Source organism: Agelaius phoeniceus, chromosome 4 (assembly GCF_051311805.1).
Source record: "Agelaius phoeniceus isolate bAgePho1 chromosome 4, bAgePho1.hap1, whole genome shotgun sequence".
Lineage (NCBI taxonomy): Eukaryota > Metazoa > Chordata > Aves > Passeriformes > Icteridae > Agelaius > Agelaius phoeniceus.
In genome coordinates, this window is record NC_135268.1 from 17,724,919 (window position 1) to 17,740,194 (window position 15,276).

The following is a 15,276-nucleotide window of genomic DNA, read 5'->3' on the forward strand; positions in this document are numbered from 1 at the left end:
GCCTGGATATCCTACAGAAAGCTCTCTGCTCACACTGTACCCCCCCCAATGGTTACCCTCACCATCCTGTCTCTGAACACAATTCCCAGCTAGCTGGGGTTGCTCACAGGGGAGACTGCACATCCCTACCTTTGGACAGCTTGTCCTTGGGCTGGGAGATGACAAGTGTCACATCCTCAGGAGTATTCTCCAGGATTTCCAAGGCTGCATGCTGGCTCACACCTTCCAAACTTGTGCTGTTTATGGATATGAGACGGTGCCCTGCACAAAAGGAGTTGTTTAGATACAGTCCAACACCTACATTTTTACCCATCAGAGACAACATGGAATACAGGTCTGATAACCTCTACACGATGCACAGATTAAAAATTACTAAACTTCAAGTGATGCTAGAATAGGGAACTCTAAGCACGAAAAAAAAAAAAAGCCAAACCCCAAATCCCCAGAAAAACTGGTTATATTTCCTCTTTTTAAACCTGCCAAATCTTTACATGTTCTGATTTCTACCTTCTCTTTTACTGTATAAGAAATAAGAAAAAACAGAAATCAGATGTTAAATGAGCAATATGCAGTTCAGTTCAAGACACAGACTACAATGAGAAGGAAAAAAAGATACATTTTTCTCCTCCCCCCACTACAGTTATGGTTATATATGGTTCCATTTCACTTTTTAAAACTTTAAAATTTAAAAATTTAAAATTAAAAAAATTAAAGTAGGTATGTATACTGAGTTTTAAAAACTTTAAATTACAATGCATCTGCAAGACCCACAATGGAAAATAAAGCCCTTATCTTTATATATAGCTTCAACTTTCTGCTACTTCAAGCTTTATCATTTTTACATTGATTTGTAAGATTGTTGTTTTTGTACAGTCTAAGAATGAAGCATCACTAGTTTTCAGAAATTGTCTGGAAGGTGACTGAAGGTCACCATTGTAAGGAACTGTGATACCCAGAACCATAGATGGAATTTTATGCTATTCACCTGGTTTTAGAGTTCCTTCCAAATCAGCTGGCCCTCCAGGAATAACTGAATGAATAAAAATTCCCAGATCAAGTTTCCCTGTCTTCTCTCCACCGATTATTTGAAAGCCTATGAAGAAAAGGCCCAAAGCAGGAAAAATGTCAGTGATCACCATGTAACTTAACACAAGTCCATCTTCTAGAACAAACAAAAACTTAGTCATTCTAAGAAATGTAAAGTAAAAAACCCCAGACACCTCAAATTTAAATCTGCATGGAAACAGACAGCAAAGCTTTTTGATAAAGCTTTATTGTATACTCTTGTTTTAAGCAACTGATTTAGACTTTGTCTGTCTGTCTGTTCAGGACACTCCAGCAAAGGCTACAGAAGACAACTCTGGCAAGAGAAACACACAAACAGGTGACATGAAATGTACATTCACTGAGCAGATAAAGATTGTTTTCAATCACATAAAAATTTCTGGTTTTCTCCATTGTTTGATGTTTCACAAAGAAGTCTGACCCTGGTCTTAAGATCCGAGTTTTCAATGTCTCTGTTTTATTTTGAGGCTTGTAATCTATTTCTGTTCATTCTACCATATAAACCTGGGACAAATGTTCCAGAGGGGGGGAAAAAAAAGGTAGAAGATATCAGGTCTTCTCTATTCCAGCTTAAACAGCAAACTACCATAAATTGCATGGGGAAGAAAGAGGAGAAATAGTACATTTCTTTGAATTTTTTGTTTTCATTTCTGCTCAACTTATACATTACTGTGCAGTGTAAACACTAAGTATTACTGTCTTGTAGGCTTTTTTGCCCTCTCAAATTTACACTACAGTCTGATTTTGAATGACAGAACAATGTCCTTAAGGACACTTTAGAGAGTCTTCCTGAAGCACAACACTGACATAAAATTTTTCATTACTCATACAAGGAAAAATTATGTGTGCCTATGCAAAAAACTCAGTGGCAGAGAAAGAAATGTTATGCAAATATCTCATCTCCCAGGCTCCTTAATCATCAAATCAGTGTTCATCTGATAATACAGGAATAAGGAAAACACTCCACAATTAGCACATAATGCTTTTATTCTGTCTTTAAAAAAAAAAAAAAAAAGCATTCATTTAAAGTATTTATCACAGCTCAAAGCTGTGAGGTTCCACAGAGACAAAATTCTACACTGAAAACAGAGATAAACTTAAAAGGCCAACTTCAAGGATGACTAGTTCACAATATTAATATTATCCTACACTTATATGGAAAAACTGAAAAACAGACTTGCTTAACATCACAGAAACTGCATTTTAAAAGCCTTCAAAATCCAGCTACTGCCTGCACTGCTTTGCTCAGCTACTGCCTGTGCTGCTTTTCTACAATAAATGCTTAAACACAGACCAGAAAACTTTATTTTGCTTTTGGCTTTTTGAAATACATGTCAACAATTTTAAAGCCACTTACCTAAGCCAAACTTTTCATCCTTTTTCAAGTTCACCAAAGTGATCTCTCTCTCTGGTGTGGCAACTCTGTTCTGTGTTGTTTGAAGAGAGTCAACTGTAAAGCCAACATTTCATGATCAGACACTACCTCAACACTTCCCTTCAGGTTTACTTTAAAGTTCTTTTCCATTAGAAAATATTACTTCTCTGATAACTTGAAAAGCTGTTTTGATCTAGTTGGTTCAACTTTCATCTTCTAAGCCATGGCTAACCACAGAAAAAAATCTCCACAACCCTTCTAACCCACTTCCATCTTCAGCAGTTAAAAATCTTTTACTCCTCCTAAGAAAAGCAGCTGGCACAGTCTCGTGGAGGGACAACATCATTGAGTCCTAGAATCTTTAATTTCATTAGTCTTAATTCAGGAAAATGTTTAGATCTGTGTTTATGTGCTCTGCTCATAGGTAGGGAGGATGCAAACACATAGGTAAAATTGAAACTGAGGGTCATTATATGAAATTACTGAAAGGCTACTCAATGAGTTCTCTTAATGGTGTCTCTTCATTAAAAAGCAACCAAAATTAGAAACATCTACTAGAACTTCTCTTGCTTCAATTTACTTCCTCATTCGCAACTCCACAGGCTGCAGATTCCACCTCTTCTAAAATCTGAGCATCCAGACAATACAACTCTGACTCCTGAGGCTTCCCATCAGGCTGGAGTAGACCCAGGCATTTAAGAGACCCAAGGAGAAGTGGGTCTCTTAAATTAGTTAGTGGGTTTTTTTTCTTCACCAAATTAAACACCAACCAAAAAACCCCACCCCACAAGCAAACAAAACAAAATACAAACAAATAAACAAGCCAAATCTCCTGAAACTTCAGGAAACACCGACATTCTACAAGTCTGAGCTCATGGACTTGCTTCCTAGAGAATGCATTCACTTGGTCCAGGAGTGCCTGGGATCCTTTTGCCCTAAGTGCAAGAGGCACAGCTGCAGAAACCTAATGAGCTCCACACACTGGTACAAGCACAGAACAAGTGATGCAGGAGAGTGCAGCAGACTGCACATCACCCAGAAAAGGAGTCTTTTCTCCCTCAAAACCACATCAAGCCTAAAGAGTGAAAGAACTAAAAAGAAAACACAGAAGCAGTAACGTCCTAAGGGAAATGAGCTTTCAAGAGCATGATTCTGATAGGAAAGAGCACCCTTCAAGTGCTTCACCCTTCAAGACACTATTCATATCTGAAAAATATTACACACAGATGTCTAAAGCCCCCCAGAAGAAGCAATCCAAAATAAATACTAAGAAAGGAAATACTAGGAGAAGGTCCTATCTAGCTAACTGGCAGAGGCACTCAGGAACACCAAAGGCACAGGACAGGTGGAACAGTGAAGCATTTGCAAGTGACAAACTGACTGAATTAATTACTTATCAACTTACCGCTCTCTTTTAGTGCTGCTGATGACAGAAGATTTTCTGAAGTATTCATGCTAACACCTGTGACATGCATGGAAGTATTAGACACTGTTATCAATTTTTTATAAACACAAAAGCTACCAAGAATTATTTCAGTCTTTACACAGGTCACATGAGCTCATTCACAATATCAAACTACTTCTTTTAAAAATGAATAAACATAAAACTAGCTTTGTATTAGCAAATCCAAATTACTCATGTGCTCTAGTGTAGTTTAAGGTTCAGATGGATGGTAGCTCATGCAAAGGCAATGAATTAAAGGAAGGACAGAGGTCTGGCCTTTATGACCATGGTTAACTTCAGATAAAAGTAATGGATCTTGAGCAATGAAGTCAAAGGCTAAATTTTCTAACAATATTGGATATTGAATATGCTGAACCTAATAAACCAACACAACAGGACTCTTGTAAGATTTTGTAAAGGAACAAATAAGCTGCTGCAGTAACAAGCAATTTGAACTACTGCTATTGAAAATTGTTTGCATATTAGAATCATGTTTACTTTGGAATTATCACAGCCAAACAAATGTGGCCCTACTTTAGAGGATAAAATAATAAATGTACCAATATATGAAAATAAATGAGAGAAGATAATTCAAGCTTCTTAAGAAAGTAGCCCATACCTTCTCCAAACCTATAAACCCCAAAGTTCCATCTGATGTGTTTCACCATGCAAAGAACCTATGTCCCTCAGCACAGGCATTGTGATCCAGCAGGACTTTCTGACATGTGGCTAAGACCCTCACCAGAACTGCTGCCCAGAAGATTATGGACAAGCACATGATCCTATTAATCACAAAACTAAAGGTACAGAGTAAATGGCTGCAATCAGTCACTACAGAACCTGCACACCTCATCTCACTCCTCAGCATTTATGCTCTCAGCACTGAAAATGCATCATTCCCAAGTCAGTCCTGGTTCCAAATGCACTGGGAACAGACATGGGATGTCACACACTGCTTTGTTTGCCTTTTTTTAGTTCGTTTATAATGACCCCATCCCTAGAAACTTAACCATCTTCCACTTTTTCTGATGTCCTGTAACTACAGGAAAGCCAACCAGCAGCTGAGGCTGCAAATATTTCAGTTGCAGTTTCTATTGTTATAACAGGGAACCTTCTAGAACCAGAAACTGGTAACACACAGATATTAAACATTCACTTTTAATAACCCAGTGTTAGTTTAAGTCTATTTAGCTGCTCGGAATGTTTGGCTTTTTTTTTTTTTTTTTAATGTGAGCTCTCTCTTTTAGTTAATAGTAAGACTACTTGTGTGCATTCCAATCCTTGCCAAGAAAATGGAGTAAGTGCATCTGGCTTACCTCACTACAAATGTGTTTTTGTAACACAGCCAGTGTACTACAAAAAATATTTAACTAATTTATTATATCTGAAAAAAAAACAAAAAAAAAGAAGAAAAAACTCCAAAGTGTGGAGCTACTACTTAGAGGCACTGGCCAATACCTAGCTGATGCCGAACAGTCTTTTCCAAAAAACCACTCCTGACATCCTTTCCACAGAAAATATTAAAAAAGTTCAGCCTTCACAAACAGACTGAAGACTAGCAAATTATTAAAAGATCCATACAACAAAATGGCACCCTGAAGTGATAACCTGGAAGCTGTTTTCTGCTACAGCTTTTACTTTACACCCCTGTGCACAGACTGGTGCTGACCAAAGGAGGATTTTTTTGGATTCACTGCAATAATGGCCTGGATAGCTTTAACAGGTTATACTCTGCTCCCACTTTCAAATCAAACCACCAGCTAATAAACATAGCAAAGCATTACACCCAAAGCAATTTTAGAAGTTTGTTAGTAAATACAGTAATATTATTTTTTGCATGCTGACCTACAACATAGGCTTGACCGGTATCTTCAATGGATGATGAGTCTGATTCATTTTTCTTTCTTTCAGGGCTTCTACTTAAACCTGCATGAGATTTTGAACTTAAAGGGGAGAAGGAGAGAAGGGGAACCAGACAGAGGGAAGAGGAAGTTGGGAGAGGGAAGGATCAATGTAATAAAATAATGGCATGAATAATAAATCAAAACTGATGCAAAATGTACATTGACTGTACACAAAGATACTGCAGGGTGGTCAGAGAGACTCTTACTTGCTCGGTTTTAATGCTCCCGTTGCTGATCCAGCATCAAATTTTGGCATTTGCTGAAAGACCTTTCCCATGATATCTTCTATTTTTTTGGGGGAAGAGTCGAAAGCAGTAATTACATTTTTCCTCGGGGGGTAAACAGAGATGTGACTCTGACTCAGATCGTGAAACGACTTGCTCATAACTCTGGGCCTTTCCTCCCATGGGCTCTTCTCATTCTTGTCCCTTGCAGAGCCAGGAAGTGGCTGGAAGAGCGAGAGCTCAGAGCAGGACAGTCTCTTCAGGATCTCTGCCTGGACAGACAGGGGTCGGACAGCGAGTCTGTTCAGAGTGCTGCTGGCCAGGCTGCCAGTGCTGATGGCTCGGCCCATGTTGAAGCCCTTGACAGAGTCTGCATGAAGGTTCAGGCTCCTAAATGAAGCTCTTTCTGTGGAAATTAAAAAAAAACAACAAATCAACAAAACCCGAACAATTAAAGTTATTTGGTAGAGCTAGTGGGACCACCTCGTGCAAAGTATGCTTTTCAAACAACCAACTCACAAAAAATGTTTTTTCTCAAGATGCTTAGCAGAGATATATAATCACCCACCATGGGGTTTGCTCAGGAAGCAAAGTTTGGAGTTCATGACACTACACTAACCCAAAGTCCAAAACCACTGAATATTTATCCTCTTATTAGCATGAAGACTCATATTCCCTGCCAGGCTGCTGTGCCTTAGACACAGACACATCATCTCCTTCTGCAAAACAAATAATATCCTCAAGCCAAGTGACCTGGAACACTACATCTTCCTTTAATAAAAATCTTTTCCAGGATTTGAGCAAATAGGTCTCCCCTATGTACACACTATTAGATGCTTCCATCCATCCATTGCTTTGTTTTCTTGGCATGAGCCCCTCCACATTTACAGTACAGCTGCAAGGCCATGGCAGCATCTCTGCCCAGATACAGAGCACCAGTGCACTCAGGTGCACTTAAGGACCTCCCTGCCACAAACATCCTAGCACAAAACAGAAAGTGTTGACTGGGGTTTGCCAGACTTTTGGACTCATTAGCAAGGATTCCCTTAAGCAGCAGTGAGAAACAGGTCTTGGGCTGTAATTAAATTACTGTCAGCTGAGTCGTGGGAACTGTCTGGGTGGATGTTCTTAGCTGAAAGCAAATTCATGATAATACATCTTAGCCTAAACCCCTCTTAATTCAGAGCAAAGCTAAGCAGGGCTCCTTTCTATTACCCTAACAGCCTCCTAAGGCTAGCAGGCTGTGGTGGCTTGGCTCTCACACAGGAACCTGATAAGCTCTGGCAACTGGTTGGCTGGTTAGAGACTTTAAAGGAAATCAGGCCACCTGGACCCTTCATAAACTTCACTGATGTCTTGGAGTCAGTTCACAGGGAAGTCTCAAGAAAAGCAATCCTCAACTGCATATATATTTCTGATTTAGGGTGAACCAGTGGGGGGTTTTTAACACTATATACATGTAGAAAAAAAGCTGCTTTCTAAAAGCTGCACTGTAAGTCAAAGGGAAAATTAGACTTTTTTGGTACATATCACCCATTAGGTTTAGTGGTAAATACAGTGGCATTTAGAAAAGAGTGTATTTGACAAATGCAGCCTCAGTCCTGCCATTCCAAAAGACTTTACTGCCTCCAATACCTCAGGCAGGAATTAACTGCCACAGTAACTCAAGCTCTGTATGACAGGCATAGAGATGGTGAAGATTTAGTTGTGGAAGGTATGTTTTTCTGTCCTTTCATCAGGTGAATTAGCATACAACTACCACTTCCTTACCCACACCAAACACCTCTTCTAGCCACAGCCACCAGACTAGATAAGCTACAGAAGAATGATTTTGCCCAATCAGACCAGAAATCCACAAATCCGAATTTCCTGACTCTGACAGAAGGCATCAATGACAGCTGCACTTGCTGTGTTGCCATCATGAGGAAGAGTACCCTAATAAAATGTGCTGAGATCTCTTCTCTTGAGATTGTATTTACCCTCTGAGAACATCAAACAGAATTTCTATGGATTTCAGATGAATACTTTCACACCATTAACTATATTATATAGGCATTAGGCTTTTCAAACCTTCTGCCAATCCTGTAACTGAAAATTCTCATGTGCTCAAAACTCAAAAACTCATCATCTGTAAATGATGAAATGAGGCTGACTTAACCCTCATTTCTTTTTTTTTTTTTTTTTTTCCATATGCCCTTTCAGGAATCTAGAATTTCCAGCATTTTCCAGAATGCCCTTTTCTTTACTGTCCTTTCCTTTACTATTTTGCTGAGTGCCAGCTTTTACTGGCATATTAAGGGTTCAATGTAGATTTAGCAAAGTTACGACAACAGCAAATTTTTTGTTTCAATTGGTTTTACTTTTAATAATCAGTGTGCTGGAGTTAACCATAACGCTGATTTGTTTGCTTCTGATTACAAGTGATTGGTGGAATCTGGGACACCTCTGATTTCCAAGTGATCTGCACTGTACAGAAGCAAACTATTGTTTTCCAGACTCCCACAGCACAGCACCTACTCCATCTGTCAAAAGAAACCAAGCTTGCCTAGCCCAGAAAGCCTTTCTTGTTTTTCTCTGCAATTCAGGATAAGCAAACTCTAAATCAGAGAATGGTAAAAAGGCTTTAAGTCACTTGGTCTTATTTCTTTGCCTGAAGTTGGCTGAGCCAAACAGAACAGAAAAAAGGCTGGATAGTTGCCACAAGCCTTTTCTCACTCCCACTCCCAACCCCCCTCCTCTTTTCCTTTCTTTTTTAAATTAGAGATCACAATATCCACAGCAATGTGGTCAAACTTCATCCCAGCTACACTGGTGGAAGTCTGGATTAACTGGAATGCAGACAGATAACAGGGAACAAAGAGAGCATGAGCAGGCAGACTGACCAAAACAGCACTTCCAGACCCCACTGAAGGCCATCCAGCCAAGTGAGCTCTGTTCCAATCAGTGAAGAAATTTGTACAGAGGGGTTTTTTCACTGATTACATTATCCAATTAATATTTTTTATCTAAAAAAAAGAATGCCTTTACATTTTTCTGTTATGCGCATAAGTTATGAAGGAAATGGGAATTATGAAGGAAAGATTAGTATCCATGTTGTTCCTTACCAGGTCCACCCAACACAAAGCAAAATAAAGACAGCTGTATCCACAGCTTAGAGATGGAGCATCATGGAATGTCCCCTATTTTACTTGCACTCCCATGATCACACCATTAATTCCACATTATCAAGCCAATCCCTTTCACATTAAGCAAAAGGTAAAAGTCCTGTTATTGAAATACTTTTAAGATACTTCTGAAAGAAAAGGCAAAAGCCTTTACTTAATTAAAGAAGGAAGTACTATTAGTGACCTGTTTTTAGATTCCTTTTAGACTAGAGCAGCTGCTGTGTGCCAGCTTTTCTGTCTTCTCCCAACTCCTTTCCCACCCCTTAAACAAAATCTAAACAATCTAACTTATGTGCAAGCTTAGCTAGTGGGGTTTCTTCATAGTATAAACCCTCTAAATGTAGATCTACACACACACAGCACTCAGCACAATTACTGAAGCTCCAGTTCAGTTTTCCTCCTTACAAAAATACATATAGATTGCTAATACAAACTAACACAGTATCACAGTCCTTACCAATGTCCTGAGTGTCTTGATTGCTCTGTCTGGTTCTCATCTGTAGCTGGAACTTATGCTGGGAAGAGCAGAGATGCAGAAGGTACTGGCAAGTCTTACTATTGTCAGTCTGAAAGGCATGCTTGATGCCATCTGATGTGTTCTGCAAAGTTATTTTCTTCTTCTACACAATGGAGAAAGAAAAAAAGTCAAAGACAAATTATTTCTTTTAGCCTACAAAGAATTCTGTGTTTGCTTGTGCACAGTTGCAGCATTCAAACTTTCCTGAAGCAAAACGCACTGATGAAAGAGATTTCTATTAAAATAGGAGTCAAAGGTAATGTGAGATTTATAAAGTAGCTCTTTAAAGCTACTCCTGGGCTAGATGAGAAGGTGCCTTATTATTATTTAATCTGTCTCTCTTACTGTTAGTGCTGAGTAATAACAACCAGAACTATTATATTTTTCAAGATGGGGTTTTTCAAAAGCCCTGAGGAAGTCACAAGGGATGCTGCCATTTAAGAGAAAAATAACTACATGCTGATCTAATTACCAAATCTCTCAGTTAATGTTCCAGATCTTGAACTTATATTTTCAGTAATTTTTAAACTAGAATTTATCCATTCTAGTTAAAACCATCTCACAGATGAAATAAGCTGTAGCTTTTCAATAAGGTATCAGACAGAATTAGAAGTGTTTTCAATACCTATACAAAGGTAAGCATTTAAAGCTCAATGCTTCATTAAAAACTGACACATGATCACCAGATTATGGTGTACCCAGTCTTGGCTGGTGTTGTCCAGATCAAGTGTCAGCCTGTTATCTTTTATCATTTAACTTAACTACTCTTGGAAATATAACTTGAAAGCAACATAGGTGCATCTCCTAATTATACTGAGTACTGGTATTTGCCTGTACCCAGTCCTCTAATGCAGGATTCTCAGTCTGGTGCTCCTTCACTATGCTTGTCCATGCAAGCTAAGGAAAAAAATAAAACCTTCAAAACATGAAAGCTCCTATTTCAATCCCATAATATGACAGCCATCCAAAACACAGTCAGACTATGCTGTAAAGCAGCAGCTTAATTTGCAAAACTAACCAACCAAAAACTCACAGTAACTGGACACACAAATATAGATGTGTACACACAGAGGAAAAGAGAGCAACTCACACTAAAGGATATTTTCTTTGTCTCTCTCCACGGGAAGCGCAGCACAGGTGTACGTGCACCATTGTGAACTTCAAAAATGACAACTCCTTTGCAGCACACTCCCAGAAGGATTCCTGTTTGGGATCTCTTCTCAGGCAGCACGTGATGAAGGTGAACCCCATATTCTGTGAGCCTCTGACACAACTGCACAGATCAATGCAATGAAACTTCTATGAGTATGAATTTTAGGGCCATTACAAGTTTCCATAGCACTATATGGAAATATTATATATCTCTCCATAAATGTTTACATGTGCATATAAATATATAGATTTTAGCAAAATAATTATCTCTGCCTGGTGATTCCACTTATAGCTTACAGCTATTATTACAGACACACATCAGCTGAGGGTTTTAAGACTTTGTGGTACCTCTTGACTTGCCAGACTACAGCAAATGAACCCAATGTTTATTAAAATCAAACAGGGAAAGCACAAACAGAGAACATGTGTCAGTAAATCAAACTTGCACAAAGCAGTTGTTAGCAAGGAACCATAACTAGACAGATGCACTTGTACTTCATACATTTTTTAAAAGCAGAATTAAACTAACACTGCAATTCTGTGACCATATTAAGGTATCATATGCAGTTTCACTCCCAGTTTTTCACTGGGAATGAAACTGCACTTTGCAGTCCCAGTTATTCACCCCTGTTGTCTCTTCAGTACTGGTGTAAGGGACTGATGGAATGAATCAAACAAGGGAAGCTAACTCCCCCCACCATACCCCCACCCAGGCTAGGTTTTAGCCAGGATCCTGTCACCCTGCTTTGTGCAGCTAAGTTACAAGAACACTTCTGCAAAACAAGCAACAGACTTGGAATGGACAAAGCTGAGTGCCTCTTCCATCACATACTCAGAGATGGTGGAACTGCAGTGTGGCTGTGGAATTACAGTGTAATGATTATTTGGTGTTTCAACAGCAATCCTTTGCTCCCTGAACTCATTTTGATCAAGGGAGAATCTGATTATTATCCCACGAGCAAACACCATAATTAGATTTCTCAATGAGTCCTTTTAGAATAATCCAAATATATCCATGGATAATGGCTTTCCTATCATCTTACATAGAACCTGCACAAAAAATTCTCCTTGGCAGTACTTCTAGCTTGCTTCATACCAAGGATCACACAAAGTACTAGCTGTAACAAATCTTTTTGTAATTTATGAGCTTTTCTCCCTCTACAGAAAGCACAAAATGCATGGGGAATACAGGGTGTGCTGCCTCATAAACAGTGCTTCCTTTAGAGCAAACAAAAATCTTCCTTTAGATTAGTAGTTGCTTTTAGCTAGCTTGAGCTACTGATTGGGAAAAAGTGAGAGAACTTCCCATCTGTTACAATTTCTTTTGGCTTGTTATGATGTGTCCTTTGGACAAAATCTTTTCAGCTTTCTTCCTTTCAGTGTAATTCAGAGCCTGAGTTGTTTTACTGTGCTTTCACTTGAAGTCCATGAACCCACATTCCAACAAGGGAATTTTTAAGCCACAGATGAAGGAAGCCAACTGCTGCCCACTTACCTTCAGAAATTCTAACTCTGTCTCTTTTTCAGAGGCACCCACGTAAGTGCTGTGCAGTTTTGGCAGCTCCTCCTTGATGTAGGACAGATCCAGTTTCTCCATCACTCTTGCTGGGACATAGTGTTCTACTCTGAAATAGGACAAGCCGTGCACCTGCAACACAAAACATTTTTGTGATGGCACCTCCACATACTTCCATGCCCTATGAGCACAACTGAAGCACAAACATTCATCTTTACAAACAACTGTACATTACAACTCAGAGAATCATAAGATTCTGAGTAAGGGGAGGGAATCACAATCTCCATCTTGACCAACAGCTTAATTCATATCAGCTTCTCCATATTCAAGCCTGACTCTACTTCCACTGAAAAAAAAATGGCTTTAACACACAGATTCTGCAACTGTGTTAGAATTTAGGAACAGCTGCTCACAGTAAAACCTGCCAAGAGCATAGAGCATATCAGCTGAGCTTCCAGTCTGGGGCAGAGCTGCAGAGCATGTGTGGCAGAGCACAGTCCAGTCTTTAATGAAGCAGCAAGATCACAGCTCAACAAGATCAAAGGTGGATTTGGTGATGTACCTCTGCCTGGTAATCTCCATACTCAGCTTGGAGAGCTAAGGATGCTAATAATAAGGCTGTCTCATCATCACAGTGCATCCTGTCTTCTAGGATGTCCTTCCTCAACTGCAGGTAGTACTGGTGACATGTCAGCGTGTGCCTAGAACAGGAAAATAAAACAAAAACATGAAAAAAACTCACACACCACCTTTGGTCCTCCAGTACAGATTAATAACTAATTTCTGTCCATAAATTTAGGGCTTAAGGGGCTATAAAAAATTTCATACACTCACTGTATGAGACTGACATCATCCACAAAAAACTTTATGCGAAAAAACAGAGTGAAGTTGACAGGAGGCTTGTTCTTCTTCTTTGGTTCTTCTTTCCATCCTTCTGGAGCTACTTTACTTAGCTTTATGTCAGGATCCACGAAGAAAAACTCATTGTCTGCCACAAAGATGAAAGAGGTAAAAGCATGAAAACCAAGTATTTGCACTAGATGGAGGATAAAGACCAGATTTATAATTCTAAAACTGGGCATTGAACAGCAAAGTTTTCCATTGACTAACATCGACTTAATAAGCACAATATCTCTTAAAGAGAGTACTGAATAAGGGCAGTAGAAATAATTTAGCATATATAATAATTTATTCTTACCTCTTAAAGTAGCCAATCCAAAGAAGTGATGCTCCACCAAGCCGATATGGGCCACAACCATATCAAAGACATCTTTACATATTGTTTTGGTATCACAGGTCAGCTCCAGCTTCTGCCCACTCAGAAGCATCACATTTACTTTTCTCCTGGTGTCATCACTCTTGCCTTTCTTAGTCTGCATTTTGTGAAATGAAATCTCTCAACATTCACACTTGTGATAAAAACACATTTGTTGGTTTAACACACTTCCCCTGCCACAGATGGCTCAACAGCCCCTTTCTTACCAGGATAGACTTCGGTAGATCCAAGGAGATGAACGGCTCAATTGTCATTTTCACAAACTCTGGGCCAAAGAAATTCTGCAAATCACAACAGAGTATGAATGAACACTGTGTTGCTGGGACAACAGGCTGGGCACAGTTAACTCCCACCCTGCAAATGCAAAAGAGGGACCAAAGGCTAAAATTTGGCAATTACCTGCTACCTAGTCTGTACTATATGCAAAACACTTTCACAAAAACCTCTTAAGGGTTGGAGGACAGAGAGGGGAACCAACATAGTTAGTTAAAGCCTACATGAACTAACTCATCTTAATGTGATGGACTGGAGACAGATACAGGAGTTATTAGCCTGCATTAGGGCAACCAGTGCCTGAGTCTTGCTTCAAGTTTTCCCATGCTTACTTTAAAAAAAAAATTAAAATATCCAGTTCATGGAAAGCAGCAGCAGAGGGCATCAAGCCATCATCTATTCCACACATCAGACACTCTGTTTACCTCTGTAAATATACCTATATACCTCTGTCTCCCTCTTTGTGTGTAATTCCCTATTTCATCATACCAAGACAGCTGGGAAAGCAAAGGGGATTTGCACAGGGTGAACTTGTGAGGCAAATGAATGCTCTCTCTCTTTACCTTCCCAACTTGTTCATTTAATGACCTCTGATGCTGGCAGGGCACATCCACATTCCATGAAGAGAAATGCAAATGAAGTGGCTGAAAACACCACAGAACAGAGGAGGAAACCTATGCCTTACCTTTGTTAGGATGCTATACTGTTTAATTGATGCAATTGTCGAGCCTTGCTGTCTGTTTTAGCATCTCTTGATGCCACTTTAGCCTCTGTAGCCACTAATGCCACAAAATCTCAGAAGTTTTACCCTGTGAAAGTAGGCCAACCCCACACACCTGGTATTTCATCTCCTGATGACTGTTTATTACAGGACCAGGCTTATGAATCCCACATACCGGAGTTTCAGTCAAGACAGAGCTGTGTTTCAATGAAAACAAGAGTTCACCTGAGCTCAGGGCATTACCCTCAGTTTCCTTTGTGTCATGGCTGTTTCCAGGGCTATTTCCCTCAGTGGGTCTCTGGTGATGTCAAGCACTGAGGATCTAATTGCATCCCCAGGGTAGAGGTTAGGCCGGGACTGCCTCAGAGCCATCCTGGCTTGCAGTTGCATCATTTCTTCCTCCTGCCGCTTCAGCATCACCTCTTGGCTTATTAGCTTGCCTTCAAATGGTGCTTCATGCTGCCTGCAGGAGGGTCAGAGGGGATGACACATCAGCAGCTATGCCTAAGACATTCTGCTGCTTTAAGCTCGTCCCCAGGTGGGAACACAGAGCACAAACACCAGCCAGCAAATGCTACATTGAACACATTATTTGTCAGCCAGGAGGTTACCTCTGTGCAGCAATCCACCACTGCAGAAAATAAC

The 15,276-nt window shown here is 39.7% G+C and overlaps 1 protein-coding gene across 8 annotated transcripts in view; it reads right to left on the reverse strand.

Annotated features, from left to right (window-relative positions):
- The window catches only part of PTPN13 (protein tyrosine phosphatase non-receptor type 13), a 113,061-nt gene that overhangs the window by 24,835 nt on the left and 72,950 nt on the right, over positions 1-15,276 (reverse strand). For all 8 annotated transcript variants that reach the window (XM_077177001.1, XM_077177000.1, XM_077176999.1 and 5 more), the window contains 14 exons: positions 14,875-15,094; positions 13,844-13,918; positions 13,560-13,734; positions 13,196-13,349; positions 12,924-13,062; positions 12,341-12,493; positions 10,784-10,966; positions 9,634-9,796; positions 5,995-6,418; positions 5,730-5,827; positions 3,846-3,902; positions 2,423-2,515; positions 986-1,093; positions 130-261 (listed from right to left, as the gene is read on the reverse strand). In XM_077177001.1, coding sequence (XP_077033116.1) covers positions 130-261; positions 986-1,093; positions 2,423-2,515; positions 3,846-3,902; positions 5,730-5,827; positions 5,995-6,418; positions 9,634-9,796; positions 10,784-10,966; positions 12,341-12,493; positions 12,924-13,062; positions 13,196-13,349; positions 13,560-13,734; positions 13,844-13,918; positions 14,875-15,094 — 2,174 coding nt within the window. The remainder of the gene's footprint in view (positions 1-129; positions 262-985; positions 1,094-2,422; positions 2,516-3,845; positions 3,903-5,729; positions 5,828-5,994; positions 6,419-9,633; positions 9,797-10,783; positions 10,967-12,340; positions 12,494-12,923; positions 13,063-13,195; positions 13,350-13,559; positions 13,735-13,843; positions 13,919-14,874; positions 15,095-15,276) is intronic.